Source organism: Ahaetulla prasina, chromosome 8 (genome assembly GCF_028640845.1).
Source record: "Ahaetulla prasina isolate Xishuangbanna chromosome 8, ASM2864084v1, whole genome shotgun sequence".
Lineage (NCBI taxonomy): Eukaryota > Metazoa > Chordata > Lepidosauria > Squamata > Colubridae > Ahaetulla > Ahaetulla prasina.
This window is the reverse complement of record NC_080546.1, coordinates 64633311-64655405: the sequence shown is the minus strand read 5'-3', so window position 1 is coordinate 64655405 and position 22095 is coordinate 64633311. Positions and strand designations below refer to the sequence as shown.

The following is a 22095-nucleotide window of genomic DNA, read 5'->3' as shown; positions in this document are numbered from 1 at the left end:
TTTCAGAGTGCTGAGAAAATCATGAGCTTTGCATAAAATGGTAAATATGAAATTATGTTTCTATTGTAATGACAACCAATGCAAGCAGTGAGTAAACTATAAGAAGGAAAAAGTTTTTTTGCACGCCTGCTTTTCTCTCCTTGCCTTGCTGTTCAAGGTCACCCAGTCTTGCTTTGATCAAAATAAAACTGATTATCAGTTGCCTCAAATTCAGAGTTTCATTGCATTTATCAGATTTTGAGCTGCATCAAAAAATTTAACATAACTAAATAAAACTTTCCACTTTTAGCTGCCTCCATTCCATGTAATACACTTAGTATGCCCCATGAGTTTGCTTGTATTACACACGTGTAAAAAGTGATTAAAATACTGCTCAGAGTCACTGGGATCTGATCCTATGGGACAGATTAAGCAATTGCTTAGAAATAGCTTCTAGTAAAGAAAGCACTATTTTTATTTGTTGTATTTTAACTGGTACAGGAATCCATTTTTCCTGCAATGTTAATAGTACTTGCAGTACTATCAGTGATAGTACATCAGTGATACAATTCATTTTCCATTGCTTTTCATGGACTCTTCTGGATACTTCACTTTGATAGGAAGGATACATATGAGGATGAGGATTTTGGGATTTATAGTCCAATGCAATTGCTCATTACAAAAATGGCTTCAATAGCATCCGGAGGAACTTCTGCTTTTTTCCCAGACCTGAGTTTTTGGTGGTTTTCAGACTGTGTGCCTTGATTGAAGCTCTTGAGAACCCCTTGCTAAGATGCTTAGAAAACTCTACTTTTATCTCAGCTGAGAAACTAAAGATCAAAGTTAAATCCAAGATAATTTCCCCTCTAGTTGGGACAATTACTGTTCCAAGGAAGTTGCTTAATCTAAAAGTGTTGCTTCTCTCTATGAAAAAAACTAAGCTGAACAGGACTGGTAGATATTTAAACAGAAAATCACTTTGGAAACCCCAAAGCTGAAGACTAGTGTAAGAAACTAAAAACTACCTGAAAGAACTCTCCAATAAAATCCAGTCAATTTGTTCCTAAGCTAGTTTTCTAGCTGGAAAAAAATCTTTTTAATAGAAGATACAGTCTGTTAAAGCTAACCTGTGGTGGGAGAATCTATCCTCTGCTACTTTACTTCATTGGGCTAGAGATGTGGCCATTTGTATACAGACAAAGTTCAGGACAATCCAGCTGAAGCCAAATGGGTGTTGGCCAAAATCCTTGGGGTTATGTAATTCACAGGCATGGATAGAGATAGCAATTGAGTCAAACAGCCAAAGAGGAAATGCCCATATTTGATGGCTAATGGCTGTATTAAGGAAGAGTTAACTTGATTGAACTATGATAGCCAAAGCTAATGAATATTAGATAATGAACTCTCTATGTAAAAGAAGGCGACAACTTTTTGGGGAAGGCTTTTCTGTGCAGAAGGGGATGGGCAGGGCCTCTGACTGCTCCCTTCCCCCATCATTTCTGCAACAGAACTTGTGACCAGGAAGTGGGGCTTCACAATTTGGAGGACAGAGGAAGAGTGTGTTTTTGCAGCTATGAAGACTTGCAGTCTTTCCTGCCTTCACACCATGCAAGACAATAACTATGAAGGTCAATTGAAATCTTTGAGTCTTACTCTACCCAATAAGTTGGAATTAAAGATAAAAAATATCCATAGCCCTTCATTAAACTGAAAACAGTTTTAATTTGTCATAATTGAAAATAGAAAAGGATAAAAAACTTTTATCTGAAATGCAGGGGCATCCACAGAATAAATCAAAAAGATCAAAATGGCAGCCACAATAATATGATTGAAGCTTTGCACATAAAAATCAGGCAGCGTTTTGACTGTGCAGTCATGGCTATTATCTTGATTTTGGTTGTATCCTACAGACCTCCCTATGAACATGATTGATCCCATGCTGTAACTTCTATTTCATGAGCCCAAAGCATCATTAAATTGCTGGGCTCAGAGCAGCAGAGATTTCAGCTTGTGCTTAACTTGCATAAATATCAATAAGATTCAGAAATGTTTGGGATGACAATCTTTGAGTGTAGACTAGAAATACATGCAAAAATCTAGCAATTTAAATGCTGAGACTTTAGTTTGGAAACATTTTGTAATTTATATATAAAAATTCAATAAGAAACAAACTAGAATATTTGACAGAAATATCCACAGTACAACAAAAGACCCCCAAACAACAACAACTACAACAAAAAATTAAAAATCAATGTTGGTTTTAGTTATAAAAGATGAATATGAACATTTTAAAATAATCTCATAATATTTGGCAACTTACATCTTTGCAAGAGACAAGTGCGATTAACAATAAAAAAAGCTTTACATGGAACTCAAATTGAAGATTTGTTCTTGAGAGAGTAAAATGCAAGTCTACTAAAAGTTTGGACAACTAGCCAGATTTTACACCCTTCTTTAATACTAGTGGATAAAGTAGGCATGTTGCCAATCTTTTCAGTCCTTTTGTTTTCAATTTTTCTATGGAGAAACAAAAGCCCTGGGAAAAGAACAATTAAGAGCTCCACAGAAAGATGATGTGTTCTTCAGTCAAAAACTTTTCTTGTGCAATGTTCCAGCTGGGACACTGGGAGAGAGTTAACAAGTAGAGAATACATTTCCAAAGGAAAGGGCACGTTGAACTCAACACTGTAAATGTCACTCTTAACTCTTAGCATAGAGAAAGTTACAAACACAACAAGGGACATAATAAAGCTCTCCTTATCTACTTGTCCCGAACATATGAGAATGTTCTGAGCCAAATTAACTTCGCACTTCCTTCTCCTAGTCCAGCGCTAAGCATGGCAGCACAACATTTAATAATCCAGTTAAAGCAATATGATATAATACCAGGTGTTGCAGTTCAATAAAGTGTTCCCATTATGTTCATACACAGTAAAATACAATCTTTTTTTAAATAAATGTTTTATATACAAAAGGTGTTAAGAAGCCACTAGTGAAGAGTGGATTGAAGCATCAGCAAATTCCTCCTAGACACAAAGAAACCTTCTCTAATTCATATCATCTTCATAAACAAATAGTTTATAAAGCTGTTTAAAATATGACATGTGTATTATAAGTTACATCTTGGAAATACACACATGCGGCCCATCCAAGTTTTATAGAGCAGAGAACGTTCCCTCCTACCCTGAATCCCCACTGACATGGGTTCCAACTATCGCTTGGACTTTTTCATGTCAGTCTCATCAGCTCTCTGGCGATCCTTCTTACGTGACACTGGGGGACTCGCTTCCCTTCTGCGCTTGGTGGGTTGAAATTTTGATCTGAAAGTATCAAAACAAACAAAAAAGGGGTAATTATTTTTAGTAAGCATGGAATCCAGTGACTTTGATCAAACTAGGCTCATAACCTGCTTTGGGAGAGACAGTCCCCAGCCATGCCATTGTTGGGATCCTGGTTAAATTGGGAAGCAAGAGAATTTAGTGCTAAGTTGCTCTTCCATTCTGCCTCTTTTCGGCTGCCTGATAAGGATTGTTTGGGTGTTGCTCATCCATAAGAACATCTTTGGAAAAGTGTCTGCTGCTATTTTTTGTCCCTGGCCACCTTGACACCCTGCCATTTTCTCATTTGTACCACTGCAACCTATGCAATTCAGTCAAGACATGGATGAGGAACTCTGGGGCTTTCCACTGACAGATCCCAAACATCTGGATGCCTCCCTCTACTCTTCCCATCAGACCTCCTTGATCTCTGAATACTATAAAAAACTGTATTCTTCGAAACTGTATTCTTCGAAATATCGAATAGGGATATTTATGATTATTTGAAAGATTATAAGGTTAATACTCTAACATTAGAACAAAGGGAGGAGTTGAATCGGCCGATAGCTACTGGAGAACTGATACCAAAAGAGGAGCAAGATTGCTCTAAACCCGGTAATTACAGGCCGATCTCACTTTTAAATAATGATTATAAGATTTTTGTTAAAATAATAGCAAATAGATTAATGTTAGTTTTACAACAAAGAATTCATACTGATCAATCTGGTTTTATAAAAGGGAGGCAGATGAGGAATAATGTTAGACAGATTATTAATATATTGGAATATTTGGAAAAGAAGAATACTTCAGCAGCACATATTTTTTTGGATGCGGAGAAGGCCTTTGATCGATTGCATTGGGATTTTTTATTTAAATTATTAGAGAAAATGCAATTTGGAGATTGTTTTTTTAGAATAATTAAAGCGATTTATGGAGAGCAAACAGCTCAGATTATAATAAATGGTAGTTTGACAGAAGTTATTAAGATTGCAAAAGGAACGAGACAGGGATGTCCTTTATCACCACTATTGTTTGTTTTGACTCTGGAACCATTATTGGATAAAATACGAGAGTTAACGAAAATAGAGGGAATTAAAATTAGACAATATGAGTACAAAGTTAGAGCTTTTGCAGACGACTTAGTGGTTACTTTAACAAATCCTATAAATTCAAGTAGATCTTTGTTGGAAACAATTGATAAATATGGAAAGGTATCAGGATTTAAAATAAATCAGAATAAAACAAAAGTGATAATCAAAAATATGTCTAAACAACAGAAACAAAAACTAGAGGAAATAACAGGATTTGAGGTGGTAAAAAAGGTTAAATACTTAGGGGTTTATATTAGCTCATCGAACAAGAAACTTTATAAGAATAATTATAACTTGGTATGGCAAAAAGTTCAGAATGATATGAGTGTCTGGAAAAAATTGCAGCTATCGCTATTGGGGAGGATTGCGGCTATCATAACATAACATAACATAACATCAGAGTTGGAAGGGACCTTGGAGGCCTTCTAGTCCAACCCCCTGCCCAGGCAAGAAACCCTACACCATCTCAGTCAGATGGTTATCCAACATTTTCTTAAAAATTTCCAGTGTTGGAGCATTCACAACTTCTGAAGGCAAGTCGTTCCACTTATTAATTGTTCTAACTGTCAGGAAATTTCTCCTTAGTTCTAAGTTGCTTCTTTCTTTGATCAGTTTCCACCCATTGCTTCTTGTTCTACCCTCAGGTGCTTTGGTGAACAGTCTGACTCCCTCTTCTTTGTGGCAGCCCCTAAGATATTGGAACACAGCTATCATGTCTCCCCTAGTCCTTCTTTTTGTTAAACTAGACATACCCAGTTCCTGCAACCGTTCTTCATATGTTTTATCCTCCAGTCCCCTAATCATCTTTGTTGCTCTTCTCTGCACTCTTTCTAGAGTCTCAACATCTTTTTACATCGTGGCGACCAAAACTGGATGCAATATTCCAAGTGGGGCCTTACCAAGGCATTATAAAGTGGCACTAACACTTCACGTGATCTTGGTTCTATCCTCTGTTTATGCAGCCCAGAACTGTGTTGGCTTTTTTAACAGCTGCTGCACACTGCTGGCTCATATCTAAATGGTTATCCACTAGGACTCCAAGATCCCTCTCACAGGTACTACTATTGAGCAAGGTACCACATATACGGTACTGGTGCATTTTGTTTTTTTGGCCTAAATGTAGAACCTTGCTTTTTTCACTGTTGAATTTCATTTTGTTAGATAGCGCCCAATGTTCAAGTCTGTCAAGATCTTTCTGTAACTTGAGCCTATCTTCTGGAGTGTTGGCTATTCCTGCCAGCTTGGTGTCATCTGCAAATTTGATGAGTTCCCCATCTATCCCCTCGTCCAAGTCATTGATGAAGATGTTGAAGAGTACTGGGCCTAAAACAGAGCCTTGGGGTACTCCACTGCATACTTCCCTCCATGTGCATGTAGTTCCGTTGAGGACTACACGTTGAGTGCGGTTGGTCAGCCAGTTACGAATCCATCTGGTGGTGGTGCTGTCAAACCCACATTTTTCTACTTTATCTAGTAGTAGGTTATCAAAATGAATGTGTTACCTAGATTTTTGTTTCTGTTCCAGATGATACCAATAATTAAGAAAGATAAAAATTTGGAGGATTGGCAGATTGGGATTAATAAATTTATATGGCAAGGTAAAAAGGCGAGGGTTAAAATGAAAATAATTCAGGACTCACGGGAAAGAGGTGGCCTAAAAATGCCTAATTTTAAACTATATTATGAAGCAGTAGCCCTTTCAGTAATAAGTGACTGGTTTAATTTAATGGAGGAAAGAATTTTGAATATAGAAGGTTATGACTTGTTATATTTATTTATTTATTTCGATTTTTATACCGCCCTTCTCCCGGAGGACTCAGGGCGGTGTACAGCCAAGTAAAAATTCAATATATAAACATTAAAAAGAAGTTAAAAAGAAATATTATAATGTGGCCGAAATTTTAAAACCATTTAAAATCTTAAAACATAAATACCCCAATAAAATTTCAATCCAGTCCCGCTTGAATAAATAGGTGCGTTTTCAGCTCACGCCGAAAGGCCCGAAGACCAGGCAATTGACGTAAACCGGGGGGAAGTTCATTCCAGAGCGTAGGAGCTCCAACAGAGAAGGCCCTTCCCCTGGGGGCCGCCAGCCGACATTGCTTGGCGGACGGCACCCTGAGAAGGCCCTCTCTGTGTGAGCGTACGGGTCGGTGGGAGGCACAAGGTAACAGCAGGCGGTCCCATAAGTACCCGGGTCCTAAGCCATGGAGCGCTTTAAAGGTGGTAACCAAAATCTTGAAGCGCACCCGAAAGACCACAGGAAGCCAGTGCAAGCTGCGCAGGATTGGTGTTACATGGGAGCAACGAGTTGCCCCCACTATTACCCGCGCAGCTGCATTCTGGACTAGCTGCAGCCTCCGAGTGCACTTCAAGGGCAGCCCCATGTAGAGAGCATTGCAATAGTCCAAGCGGGAAGTGACAAGGGCATGAGTGACCGTGCATAAGGCATCCCGGTCAAGAAAGGGGCGCAACTGGCGCACCAAGCGTACTTGGTGGAAGGCCCTCTTGGAGACAGCCGCCAAATGATCGTCAAACGACAGTCGCCCATCCAAGAGGACACCCAAGTTGCGCACCCTCTCCGTTGGGGCCAATAACTCGCCCCCCACAGCCAGCGCGGCTGCAGCTGACTGTACCGGGGTACTGGCATCCACAGCCACTCCGTCTTGGAGGGATTGAGCTTGAGTCTGTTTCTCCCCATCCAGACCTGTACAGCTTCCAGACACCGGGACAGCACTTCGACAGCTTCGTTGGGGTGGTTCGGGGTGGAAAAGTACAGCTGAGTATCATCAGCATACAGATGATAACTCACCCCGAAACCACTGATGACCTCACCCAGCGGCTTCATGTAGATGTTGAACAGGAGGGGCGAGAGAATCGACCCCTGAGGCACCCCACAAGTAAGGTGCCTCGCGGTCGACCTCTGCCCCCCTGTCAACACCGTCTGCGACCGGTCGGAGAGATAGGAGGAGAACCACCGATAAACGGTGCCTCCCACTCCCAACCCCTCCAACCGGTGCAGCAAGATACCATGGTCGATGGTATCAAACGCCGCTGAGAGATCTAATAGGACCAGGGCAGAGGAACAACCCCTATCCCTGGCCCTCCAGAGGTCATCCACCAACGCGACCAAAGCTGTCTCCGTACTGTGACCGGCCCGGAAGCCGGACTGGAACGGGTCTAGATAGACAGCTTCATCCAGGAACCTGGGAAGCTGCCATGCAACCACACTCTCTACAACCTTCGCCACAAAGCGAAGGTTGGAGACAGGACGATAGTTTCCCAAAATAGCTGGGTCCAGGGAAGGCTTCTTGAGGAGGGGTCTCACCACTGCCTCTTTCAAAGCAGCGGGGAAAACCCCTTCCATCAATGAAGCATTTATAATTCCCCGGAGCCAGCCTCGTGTCACTTCCTGAGTAGCCAGCACCAGCCAGGAAGGACACGGGTCCAGTAAACATGTGGTCACATGTAGCCTCCCCAGTAACCTGTCCACTTCCTCGAGAACCACAGTCTCAAACTCATCCCAAATAACCTCAACAAGACGTGCCTCTGCCATCCCACTTGGATCATCGCAATTTTGGTCTAGACTATCCCGAAGCTGAACAATTTTATCGTATAGATAACCGTTAAACTCCTCAGCACGTCCCTGTAGGGGGTCATCCCGCCCCTCCTGATGAAGGAGGGAGCGAGTCACCCGGAACAGGGCGGCCGGGCGGTTATCTGCCGATGCAATGAGGGTGGAAACGTAGGAACGTTTCGCCTCCCTCATTGCCACTAGGTAGGTCTTAGTAAAAGATCTCACTAGTGTCTGATCAGCCTCGGAACGGCTAGACCTCCAGGTACTCTCTCTTCTCCGGCGTTTCATCTCCCTCAGCTCCTCAGAGAACCAAGGAGCCAAGTGAGATCTGCGCTGGGTCAGAGGCCGCAAAGGCACGACACGGTCCAAAGCCCCCGTCGCGGCCCGCTCCCAGGCCGCAACAAGTTCTTCAGTCGTGCCGTGGGCAAGATCCTCAGGAAACGGCCCAAGCTCCGTCCGGAACCTCTCAGGGTCCATCAGGCGCCTGGGACGGAACCAACGCATTGGCTCTGTCTCCCTGCGGTGGTGAGCGGCTGTCTGAAAGTCCAGGCGAAGGAGAAAATGATCCGACCATGACACCGGTTCCGTCATTAAATCTCCTAATACCAGATCATTAATCCACTGTCCAGAGATAAAAATCAGATCTAGTGTGCCTCCCCCCGTGTGTGTGGGGCCATCAGTTACTTGAATCAGGTCCATGGCCGTCATGGAAGCCAGGAACTCCTGAGCTACCGTTGATGATAAGCCGGCCGATGGCAAGTTGAAGTCCCCCATGACCAAAAGTCTGGGAATCTCAACCGCCACCCCAGCAAGCACCTCTAGTAGCTCAGGCAGGGCTGTAGTCACGCAGCAAGGTGCCAGGTACGCGATCAACAGACCCATCTGATTCCTATGGCCCCACTTCACAAGGAGGGATTCACAACCAGCTATCTGAGGCACAGTGGACTCCCTCGGCTCTAGACTTGGATGGCATGCGTATTTATTTTATGAAAAAAAGTGGATAGGGCTTTTAAGAATCATGTGTTGAGAAGTGCTCTTTTGCGGGTCTGGAAAAAATATTCTTATAAACTAGACTATAAGATTCCTATATGGGCGAGCCCCAGACATGCAATAGAGTATATAAATATAGAACAGAAACAGGAAATGATTACTTATAAAGAACTTTTGTATGCTGAAGGAGGTAGATTGCAATTAAAATCACTACAAGTATTAAATGAAGAAGGGAGGAATTATACTTGGTTTCAATATGGGCAACTAAGTGCTAGATGGAAAGAAGATCAAAAAATTGGTATAATGCAAAGGGAGGAAAAGTTAATAAAGCAAATTAGAAATCAGACCCAGGAGCATATAAAGAGATTGTATAATATGTTGCTTGAAATAGATTCGGAAAAGGATTTGGTAAAGGACTGTATGATAAAATGGGCACAGAATATTCAGGAACCAATAATGTTGGAAACATGGGAGAAAATCTGGGTTAGAAATGTTAAGTTTACACAAGCACAGAATTTAAGGGAAAATTTTTATAAGATGTTTTATAGATGGCACTTAGATCCTAAAAAATTATCATGTATGTATCCTGATATCCAAGCGAAATGTTGGAGGTGTGACTGTGATGACGCTACATATTTTCATATTTGGTGGACTTGCAAGAAAATTAAGGCCTTTTGGATAAGAATTTGGTGGATTATTCAAAATGTCCTGAAGAAGAAGATAAAGTTCCTGCCGCAATTTTCCTTTTGGGAATTATAACGGATTGTACAGGGATTGAGACTAAATTGATTCTGAATTTAATAACAGCAGCAAGGCTGTTGATTGGACAATATTGGAAGAAAAAAGAGTTACCTACAATAGAAGAATGGATATTGAAAGTTACTAACTTGGCTGAGATGGCTAAAATCTCAGCTTTTTTGAAAGACAATACGCAGGAAAGATATTTAATTGAATGGAAAAAATGGATTGATTATTTACAAAACAGATATCAGATTAAGAAATATCAGATTGCCTTTGAATAATTAGGAAGTATTATTTTATGTAATGGGGGGGTTGGGAAATGAAAAGATTTGGATGAGGTTAATTGGATTAGAAGGGAAAATTTTACTCTATGTTTGGTTTATGTATAACAATACCTTGTGATTGACCCGGAAGCCGGGGAGGAAGGAGGGGAAGGGGGTTTTGTGGGGGGGAGGGGGGGAAAAAGGGGAAAAATGTTTTTGTTTGTTAAAACTTTTTCAATAAAAAAAAAACTGTATTCTTCAATGAGGGTTCTGCTTAAATACTCCAGGTTCTATTTTTCAACTAAATAAAATGATATGGCATATTGTTACGGTTATGCTTGCTTACTGACCTATTGTATTTATGAACTGCCATAATTATAAGAGACTCTGGAAGACTGCATATCCTAAGCATTCTTTCTCTTTAGCCCAATTATTACAATTACATTTAGATTCAAACAATTAGAATAGAGTTGGAAGGGACCTTGGAGGTCTTCTAGTCCAACCCTCTGCTCAAGGAGACCCTATACTGGTGGCTATCCAGTCTCTTCTTAAAATCCCCCAGTGATGAAGCACCCACAACTTCTGAGGGCAAGCTGTTCCACTGGTTAATTGTTCTCACTGTTAGGAAGTTTCTCCTTATTTCCAGGTTGCTTCTTTCTTGATTAGTTTCCATCCACTGTTTCTTGTCTTGCCTTCTGCTGCTTTGGAAATAAGTTGAGCCCTTCTTCTTTTTGGCAATACTGTTATCATGTCACCTGTAGTCTTTCTTTTCTCTAGACTAGCCATACCCAATTCCTGCAACCATTCTTCATATGATTTAGTCTCTAGGCCTTTAATCATTTTAGTTACTCTTCTCTGCATTTTTTCCAAAGTTGCAACATCCTTTTTATAATGTGGTGACAAAAACTGGATGCAGTATTCCAGTATTCTTGCCTTTCTAAGGTTTTATAAAGCGGTACTAACACTTAACATGATCTTGATTCCATGAGTCTTTTTATACAACCAAGGATTGTATTAGCTATTTTGGCGGTTGCTGCACACTGCTGGCTCATCTTTAAGTGATCATCCACTAGGATTCCAAGGTCCCTCTCACAATTACTGTTTTGAGCCTATTTTTGCCTGATCTGTACTTTTGCCTGATCTGAAAAACCTTTGGTTTTTCCTGCCTAAGTGTAAACCTTGCTTTTCTCCACATTAAATTTCATTTCGTTGGACAGGGCCCATTGTTCAAGTCTGTCAAGATCTTTTCGGATCCTGAGCACTACTGATTCATGCACATAACAATTTGATACCTGGCTGAGCCATGAGATACTTGTCTTATATAGCTTATTTTCTCTTCCTATGGATCCCTCAGTTTTGGCTAGCATGAGGAACTATCTTTCATGCTCAATCTTCCAAATTTGGGTGTCTGGCTTTTCCTGTAGTCAATAACACCTTCATCTTACAATGAGTTCTGGACTGCCACTTGCTTGTCAACAAGTGTTTCTACCCTATAAGGCTGCTCCAGAGAAATACAGATGCTGTGATTTTTGGGTTTCGAACTATGATATTACAAAAGTAAATAAACTGTATTGAAGCAAAGTAGCTCATATTTTACGTGAATGAAAAAAAATAAACAAGATAAATGATACGTTACCCTCAAAATTTTGGTAAATGCTGGAAGCTATCTTTTAAGCACAGTAACAGAGAAGCCCCTGCCAGATCATATCTGATATTCAGTAATAGACAGCCAGATGCTTCTAGAGCATAACAGAAATAAGCTGTCAACTCTCAAAACAACTCTAGCCGAAGTCATATTTTTCTTGCTTCGTTTCTTAGTTGCCATACTTATGGGGGGGGGGGAAGAGGGGGACTTATGGAATGTAGAATGTTTCCCCCCAATTTGCCTGGTATAACAAAGATAAGGCTCCTGAGAACCAAGGCTGGACCAATGTGCTCTAGCAATGGCAGGAGGGAGTGTTGAGAAGTCTGCTTGTTTGACTAATGTGATCTGTGACACAAGGTGGGTGGCCAGTACCTATTCTTTAATTGTACTGAAACCATGGAAATTATTCAGGGTTTCACATTTGACCACGCTGATATGTTGTACCCAATAAACAGGATTTTTGAGGAAGCCAAGGCTTCAGAGTGTTGAACTGATTGGGAGCATTACTCAGAACCATGACAGGACTCATGTCTTGTAGTTATCCCACCAATACTGTGCCATCATTTTGGGTAGTAATGATCAAACAAAAGGAAGGAGGAGAATCTCAAGTTATTTTTCTTTCCACTTACTGGGCCAAGCGAAGACTTTTGTTCACTTTTGCAGTGGCAGATGACTGCTTCTTCTCTGCTAATTTCCGACGATTTGTAGGAAGAGCTGGGGATGGATTCTGGCTTTTCAATGAGGCCCGGGTTGTTGGCTTGTTTGGCTGCTTCCTGAAAAAAATAAGTACAAATACTGAAGAAGGGGCTTTTTTAGGACCAGTTAAAATGATCAATTAAAAGGATAATCCCAAAAACTGGAGCTTGGGAGAGTCTATAATGTTCCCACATTCTTATATAAAAACATCTGACTTCAATGAGAGAGAGAGAGAGAGAGAGAGAGAGAGAGAGAGAGAGAGAGAGAGAGAGAGAGAGAGAGAGAGGGAGGGAGGGAGGGACGGAGAGAGAGGGAGGCAGGCAGAGAGATGGGGTTGACATTTTAAAGTGAGAAAAATGTAGGGAGTGTGTGGATCACTTCTAGGTCTCTTAGATGCAAAACAAAATAATAACTTGGTGGTTTTCTGTAGTCATTTTATAGACCATTAAGAAATAAATGAATCTCTCTTATTTTACATATAAATGAAGGATACTGAGGAGATTTCTGAAATGGAGTGTCAATTAAATTTCTAAAATACCAGATTTATCAATATAATATGACAGAAAAGCAGAACTGGTGGTTTCATTTCAAGAATGGCCATCAAGCAAGGGTGCCTCACAGTGGCTGCTGGTGAGCCTCCTTCTGTAAATACATGAAGGGATATGGCTACATATTGTCCTAAGAAACACTAGCAAAAAAAATTAAGATATAAAAATATCTGATCCCCTGAAGAGCAAGTCTGCTGTTACATCTGATTTTAATAAAAGCAGCTATTACAATCATAGGGTAACAGAATAACAGAGTTGGAAGGGACCTTGGACACCTTGTAGTCCAACCTCCTGCTCAAGCAGGAAACTCTATACCAGTGATGGCGAACCTTTTCGGCACCGAATGCCGAAAAGGGAGTGCATGTGCGCTTGTCTGGGCCACAACCCAGAAGAGGAGCTGCCCAGGGTGCATGCGCACAGCTGAAAATGAACTTACGGTTTAGTCTACCAGGTTTCTGGGGTGCATGCGCATGTGACAATTAGCTAGCTGGCGCACATGCTCACGCAGGAAAACGGAAGATCACCTCTTCCTGTTTCCAGCACTGCCACATGCAAAAAGGCCAGCTGATCGTTGCAGGTGCATGCACGCCAGAAACCCGGAAGAGGAACGGGCGACGCTGTGCTTGCCAGGCAACACGGCTCCGTGTGTCACTTTGGGCACAGGTGCCATAGATTCGCCATCATGGCACTATACTATTTAAGAGAAGTGGCTTTCTGGTGAGCCTTTTGAAATTTCTCAAAGAAGTGTGGATTATAAATAAAAAGAATTACCCTTGAAACCAAACACCTGATTTTGTGAATTAATGAGACATGGGGAAATTTGGTGGGCCATTCTGGATTACAAATACTATTTGATGGAATATTTTACGAGGCGAAAGAAGAAAAACTAAAGAAGATCTACAAATATGAATAATTCAGAAGAAGCAAAATAGCAGACTGTGAATTTTGAGGAACAGTTCAGGGACTGAGTAATATTCTTCTAATATTGGCTTTTTGATGTTTTTGGACACTTGGGACATTGGGACCTGGATGGATTGCTGAGTATCTTTTAGCCCACTAAAATAAAGCAAAATGTTACAAGGAAGAACAAATACATCCCAAACAGAAATACTATTAATGCTTCAAGATATCCACAAAGCTATGACAAGGAACCATAGGGAGATGATGAAACTGAAGTACGATACAGATATGTTATCAGGAAATCCCCAGCAAATGATAAATGAAAAATGAACAAACAATGCAGACAATAGAGGAAAATTCAGAAGGAGTAGAGGAAAGAATAGAGTAGATACATCAACAAATGACACAAGTAGATAAAGTTACAGAAGAGATAGTAAAAATTCTTGAAATAGAGAAGGTAGACTATTTTTCAAGAGGCCAAAATGTAGAAAGAGAGTAAAGAGAAAGATCCCCTAGAACAGGGGTCGGCAACTTTAAACACTTAAAGAGCCACTTGGACCCATTTCCTACAGAAAAAACAACAACACATCAGGAGCCACAAAACCTGGGTGGGCATGGCCAACTCAATGTCACTCTCCCACCCAGTCACATGACGCCCTAGCCATACCTATACAGACACAAAACCATTCTGTCTCTCTCCCCATCTCTACCTCTCCCCCACTTTCTGTATCTGTGTCTGTCCCTCCCCCATCTTCCCCTCTAATGCTCTGACCATCGGCTTGCCAGATCATCGCCCACCTCCGGCAGCTCTTCGGTCGAGCGCGGAGGGAGAGACAGAACACGCCTTTCCTGAGGGAGTAACTTTAACTCTGTTGAGGCAATTGAAAAGTTAATGTGGATGTGTAATAGTTGCATATTAGGAAGTCATGTGAATTGGCAAAGCAATATGTTACTCTCTCTCTTATACAACATAAATAATAATTACCTTGGGGATTGATTTCTATTGCCATTTCAAAGTGAAGAGTTTCCATTCTTGTCCCATCACTGGTTGGCCCTGCCCCTTATTTCTTTTTTGGACTCCAGCCCGAAGCAACAGGAAGCGAAGGCTGCCTTACGTGCAAATGTGGCGTGAAGTGTGGCGTACAGGGCAGCTTAGCTTCTGCACTTTCCTTCCCCCCTCCTCTTGTAACCCCCTCACTCCTTAAGTGAGCCGCTGCCCACTTCGTGCCTTTCCTGAGCTTTGGTGCTTGCTTGAGGAGGGTTTCCCCGCGCATGCGCACATTCCTGGCTCAGCCACAGTGATGGGACAGGGAGCCGTGGCAGAGGGCCCAAAGAGCCGATTGTGGCTCCGGAGCCGCGAGTTGCTGACCCCTGCCCTAGAAGGAATGAAAGAGTCATTGATGGGTATTTTAGACAGTAGACAACAAGAGGCAGATATGGAGGCAGAGGAAATATTTAAACATGAAATAATATAGAGGGATACAAGATCCCAAGGGAGGAGCGTGGGAGATTGACCAAAATGTCAATAAGAGTTGAAATACTAAAAAGGGCAAGAGATGATGGATAGATGCAGAATATCTCTTAATACGAGATTTGTTTTAGATTAGAAAATAAAACTAGAAATTAGAAATTGGGAAAATGTTATTATGCATACTGTCACACGATATAAGCTACTATAACTATTATGTATATGTAAATGTTAGAAGTTGAAAGACTACTACCATGTATCCTTAAATAATAAAGATGATGGATAGATACATACTTTTTAATATGAGAATTGTATTAGGGATTAGAAAAAAGAGGTAGAAAGTAGAAATGGAAAAAACATTAATATGCATAATGTTACAAAATACAATACATTATAACTACAATGTATATGTAAATCTTAGAAGTTGAAAGATTATTATGATGTATACCTAAACAGTATTATTATTGACTCCATCAATAATACTCCATCTCACAATACTTGACAACACAGTATCAACAGTAGAAACCTTCAAATTTCTGGGTTCTATCATATCGCAAGATCTCAAATGGACAGCTAACATCAAAAACATCATTAAAAAAGGACAACAAAGAATGTTCTTTCTGCGCCAACTCAGTAAGCTCAAACTGCCCAAGGAGCTGCTGATCCAATTCTACAGAGGAATTATTGAGTCTGTCATTTGCACCTCTATAACTGTCTGGTTTGGTTCTGCAACCCAACAAGAAAAACACAGACTTCAGAGGATAATTAGAACTGCAGAAAAAATAATTGCTACCAACTTGCCTTCCATTGAGGACCTGTATACTGCACGAATCAAGAAGAGGGCCGTGAAAATATTTGCAGATCCCTCGCATCCTGGACATAAACTGTTTCAACTCCTACCCTCAAAACGACGCTATAGAGCACTGCACACCAGAACAACTAGACACAAGAACAGTTTTTTCCCGAAGGCCATCACTCTGCTAAACAAATAATTCCCTCAACACTGTCAGACTATTTACTGAATCTGCACTATTAATCGTTTCATAGTTCCCATCACCAATCTCTTTCCACTTATGACTGTATGATTATAACTTGTTGCTGGCAATCCTTATGATTTATATTGATATATTGACCATCAATTGTGTTGTAAATGTTGTACCTTGATGAACGTATCTTTTCTTTTATGTACACTGAGAGCATATGCACCAAGACAAATTCCTTGTGTGTCCAATCACACTTGGCCAATAAAATTCTATTCTATTCTATTCTATCTTCTTTGTGGCAGCCCCTCAAATACTGGAACACTGCTATCATGTCTTCCCTGGTCCTTCTTTTCACTAGACTAGACATATCCAATTCCTGCAACTGTTATTCATAGGTTTTAGCCTCCAGCCCCCTAATCATCTTTATTGCTCTTTTCTGCACTATTTCCAGAGTCTCAACATCTTTTTTATAATATGGTGACCAAAATTGGATGTAATATTCTAAGTATAGTGTTACTAAGGCTTAATAAAGCTGTATAAATACTTCATGTGATCTTGAGTCTATCTCTCTGTTAATGCAACCTAAGACTGCATTGACATTTTTGGCTGTTGCTGTACATTGCAAGCTCATATTTAAGTGATTGTCCACTAGGATCAGATACTGCAATTGAGCCAGGTTTCACCTAATCTGTACCTTTATTTTTCTTGCATTAAGTATAAAACTTTACTTTCCTCTACTTTGAATTTCATTTTGTTAGATTGGGCCCCGTGTTCAAGTCTGTTGAGATCTATCTGATTCTTGACCTATTTTTTGAGGTGTTGGCTATTCCTGCCAGTTTAGTGTTGTCTGCAAATTTGATGAGTTTCCCCTTCTATTCCCTCATTGAAATAGTTTATGAAGATGTTGAAGAGTACTGTGCCTAAAACAGAATCTTGAGGTACCCCACTGCTTACTTCCCTCCATGTAGATATAGTTCCATTAAGGACTACATTTTGCTACAAATCCATGTGGTGGTGATGCTGTCTATCCCACATTTTTTTATTTTACCAAAAAAGTAGGTCATAGTCTAATAGTCAAATGCCTTACCAAATCCAAGTATAATATATCCACTGTATTTTGCTGGTCCACTGATTTAATCACTTTGTCAAAGAGTGAAATAAGATTGGTTTGGAATGATCTGTTTTTGACAAACCCATGTTGGTTTTTGGTTATAACTTTGCTTGCTTCTAGGTGTTCCCAGATCTGTTGCTTATCTTTTCCAGGATCTTCCCAGGTATTGATGTCAGATTTATTGGTCTGTAGTTTCCTGGAACTGTTCCCCCCCCCTTTTTTTTGAAGATGGGAACCACATCAACTCTTTTGTAGTCCTCTGGTAGTTCCCTAATGGTCCAGGATCTTTGAAAGTTATGGTTCAGTGGTTCTGAAGTATGCCAGTTCCTTCAGAAATCTGGGATATAAATGAATCAGGTACCAGTAATCTGAACTTGTGTAGAGTGGACAGGTATTCTCTTACCTCATTTTCTTGCTTATTTTAATTGGTATTCCTAATCTGTCTTTTAAGATTATGGTTTGGTATAGGCTGTATTATCTTTTTGCATGAAGTCATGTGCAAAGAATGAATTAAGCAGCTCTGTTTTCTCTCTACTGCCTGTTTCTTCCTTGCCTTGCTTCTCTCGATAGTGGACCAATTGTTTCCTTGACTTTTTTTGTGTTTTTTATATGTTGAAACTTTTTAAAAATAATTTCGGACGTTTATTGCAAGTCTTACTTCATTTTGAACTTTAGTTATATGTTCCTCTTCCCATTTTTTGTACTTATTCTTTTTGTCTTTCAGTTTATCAGTTCTTTTTATAACCACACTGGTTTCTTCTTGGATTTCTTGTTATTCTTTTTCAGTGGTATTGAATTGGACTGGCCTTTGATAATAATATTTTTCAGAGTTTTCCAAGCTTCTTGAGTTGTTTTCCCCTTTTAAGATGTTCATCCATGGAATCCTTCCCAAGCTCTATCGAAGTGTCAGCCCTGGAGGCCATCTTTTTCTTTGGATCTTCAGAACTGCCACACTCAGTGCTGTGAGAAACTGAGAGGGGGGATTGTATGGAGTTGTAGAGGTATCTAGTCACAATAACATTCTTTTCTCTGGGAGTCAAGGATATTCTGCCTGAACTTGGAGTGGCGTGACTGAGAGGCATCTCCAGTTGGGATGGTGTATTGATTGGACAATGTGATAGACATATTGGTGCAGGGGAAGGAACTTGGACTTTCTTTTGGGTGGGGAAAACCTGAAAGCTTTCAGATTTGGGTTTTCCCAGATGTGCCAATATGACATCTTTAATAAAATGGAACTTTGAGGAACTTCTAGCCTTGGCGTCTTCTTTCGTTGGGGGTGTTACTTGGAACCCTGACATTAAGTTTGTTAAAATCAGCTCTTTTAAAGTCTAAGACACTGAATTTTATGTTGAGGTATTAAAAGTTGGAAGTCTTCCCCCATTGGAAGCTAGAAGAAGGGAGGTTGAAGTGAAGGAAAGAGAAGTGAAGCAGGTACAAGAACAGATTGTGATGGAAGAAGATTTATTACAAGTATTGGAAATACCTACGACGGGTTTAGATTCAAAAGAACAAAGGCTGACAAGAGCTGCTGCTAAACGCAAGGAACAAGAGATGAAGGCACAACAACAACTGGCAACTACTACAACGGAAACAGTGGGAGGAGCAAGGCCTAAAGTAAAATGTGATCTGCGGCTGGTGTTCCAAAAGTTTCCTTTGGCCGATAATGGCAATTAAACTATTATCTTGGAATGTTAATGGCCTGAATTCACCGCAGAAGAGAAGGAAAGTATTTCATTATTTGAAACAATTTAAAAATGACATTACCTGTTTACAAGAAACACATATTAGATCTTTAGACCAGAAATATTTGATAAACTCAAAACTGGGGGTACATTTTGTTGCCTCCTCTTTGGAAAAAAAAAATGGTTTAGTTATATATATAAAAAAGGATATATCAGCAAAATTAATTGAGGTGGATAAGCAAGGAAGATACATTGCTATTGAACTTTTGTTGGAGGGAAAGAAGGTATTATTAATAGGAGTTTATGCTCCGAATCAACAACAAGAAATTTTTTTCAAGTTTTTACATAAAAGAATAGTGTTTTGGGATTATAAATCATATACTGTCTATCTAGAATTCCAGTGGTTTCCAGTTACAAGAGACGGCATCGTTGGTGGATGATCTCTGAGGCCAGGATAGTTGTTCCTCTGCCCTGGTCCTATTAGACCTCTCAGCGGCTTTCGATACCATCAACCATGGTATCCTGCTGCGAGTTGGAGGATTGGGAGTGGGAGGCACCGTTATCGGTGGTTCTCCTCCTATCTCTCCGACCGGTTGCAGTCGATGTTGACAGGGGGCAGAGGTCGGCCCAGGCGCCTCACTTGTGGGGTGCCGAGGGTTTATCTCGCCCTTCTGTTTATCTACATGAAGCCGCTGGGTGAGATCATCAGAGGTTTCGGTGTGAAGTACCAGCTGTATGCGGATGACACCCAGCTGTACTTTTCTACACGGACCACCCCAACGAAGCTATCAGTGCTGTCCCGGTGTCTGGAGGCCGTCTGGTCTGGATGGGGAGAAACAGGCTCAAGCTCAATCCCTCCAAGACAGAGTGGCTGTGGATGCGGCATCCCGGTACAGTCAGCTAAATCAGCGGCTGACCATCGGTGGCGAGTCACTGGCCCCGATGGAGAGGTGCGCAACAGCGTCCTCCTGGATGAGCGGCTGTCTCTAGAAGATCATTTGACGGCCGTCTCCAGGAGAGCGTTCACCAGGTTCGCCTGGTGCGCCAGTTGCGCCTTTCTGGACCGGGAGGCCCTATGCACGGTCACTCACGCCCTCGTGACATCTCGCCTGGATTACTGCAACGCTCTCTACATGGGGCTTCCTTGAAGGGCATCCGGAGGCTACGATGGGTTTAGATTCAAAAGAACAAAGGCTGACAAGAGCTGCTGCTAAACGCAAGGAACAAGAGATGAAGGCACAACAACAACTGGCAACTACTACAACGGAAACAGTGGGAGGAGCAAGGCCTAAAGTAAAATGTGATCTGCGGCTGGTGTTCCAAAAGTTTCCTTTGGCCGATAATGGCAATTAAACTATTATCTTGGAATGTTAATGGCCTGAATTCACAGAAGAGAAGGAAAGTATTTCATTATTTGAAACAATTTAAAAATGACATTACCTGTTTACAAGAAACACATATTAGATCTTTAGACCAGAAATATTTGATAAACTCAAAACTGGGGGTACATTTTGTTGCCTCCTCTTTGGAAAAAAAAATGGTTTAGTTATATATATAAAAAAGGATATATCAGCAAAATTAATTGAGGTGGATAAGCAAGGAAGATACATTGCTATTGAACTTTTGTTGGAGGGAAAGAAGGTATTATTAATAGGAGTTTATGCTCCGAATCAACAACAAGAAATTTTTTTCAAGTTTTTACATAAAAGAATAGTGTTTTGGGATTATAAATCATATATATTAATGGGTGATTGGAATGGTGTGTTGGATACTCAAAAAGATAAAAAAAGTTTAAGGAAGATGTCAAGTAGGGCGAAATTATCAAAAGGTTTTTTTTGAAATAATGGAGGACTTGGAATTAAGAGATATTTGGAGAGAACATAATACAGAAGAGAGGGATTTTACCTTCTTTTCTGACAGGCATCAATCATTTTCGAGGATTGATTTTATTTTGATTTCTAATGATTTGTATTCTAGAGTGAAGAAGACTAAGATTTGTTCAAGAACTCTATCTGATCATAGTCCGGTTTGGATTGAAATTGATCGGGAAAAGGAGGCTAGGAGATCATGGAGGTTGAATGAGAATTTGTTTAAATATGAACAAAATGTAAATGAATGTAAAAAGCAAATGAAGGAATTTTTTATTATGAATATGAAAAAAGAAACATCTATAGAGATGATTTGGGACGCTAGCAAGGCCTATATGAGAGGAAATCTTATACAAATGAATATTAAATACAAAAATAAATTGCAGGAAAAAAAAAAGGAATTGGAAGAGGAAATTAAAAAGAAAGAACAGTTATTGATAAATAGCCCAGGAAATAGTAAAATAAAAGAATCAATAAATATATTAAGAGGTCAGTTTAACATGTTGATGGCAGATCAAGTAGCAATTAATTTACAATATGTAAAACATGATACGTTTAATAATGCCAATAAGCCAGGAAGATGGCTTGCCTATTTAATAAGGAAAAAACAGAAATCACGAATGATTGATAAAATAGAATATAGGGTAAGGAAGTTTATCAAAAGAATTTGATTAAAAAGCATTTTAGAGTATTATAGTAAGTTGTATACTAGGGATATGATTGATGATATAGAGATAGAAAGATATTTACAACAACAAAATATTTGTGAGCTTACAGAAAATCAAAGAGAAGAACTGAATCAATTAATTACTTCAGAGGAAATTTTGTTAGCAATTAAGCAACTTAAAATTGGTAAAGCACCAGGTACAGATGGCTTAACAGCTGTTTATTACAAAAATTTACAAAATGAGATGGATGAACCACTTAAAGAGTTATTTAATAAAATTCAAATGGGAGGAGATGTTCCCCTTCATGGAGGACAGCCTTTATTTTGCTAATACGAAGGAAAATCGAGATGGTATTAAAGCAGAGAATTATAGGCCTATATCACTTTTAAATACTGATTATAAGATATTTGCCAAGATACTTGCTAATAGATTAATGCCAGTGATGAATCAAATAATTCATAATGATCAATCAGGATTTATTAAGGGTAGGCAGATGAGATATAATGTGAGGCAAATTGTAAATTTACTTGAATATTTGGAAAGAAACAACCAAATCTCAGCTTTTTGA

General features: G+C 40.1%; 1 protein-coding gene across 1 annotated transcript in view; it reads right to left on the bottom strand.

Annotated features, from left to right (window-relative positions):
• Positions 1-1681: 1681 nt before the first annotated feature.
• Positions 1682-22095, bottom strand: part of LOC131202853 (biorientation of chromosomes in cell division protein 1-like 1) — a 46324-nt gene continuing 25910 nt past the window's right edge. Inside the window, exons 7-8 of the mRNA XM_058192326.1 lie at positions 12233-12376; positions 1682-3299 (exon numbers count right to left, since the gene is read on the bottom strand). Of these exons, the coding sequence (XP_058048309.1) occupies positions 3191-3299; positions 12233-12376 (253 nt within the window). The 3' untranslated portion in view covers positions 1682-3190. The remainder of the gene's footprint in view (positions 3300-12232; positions 12377-22095) is intronic.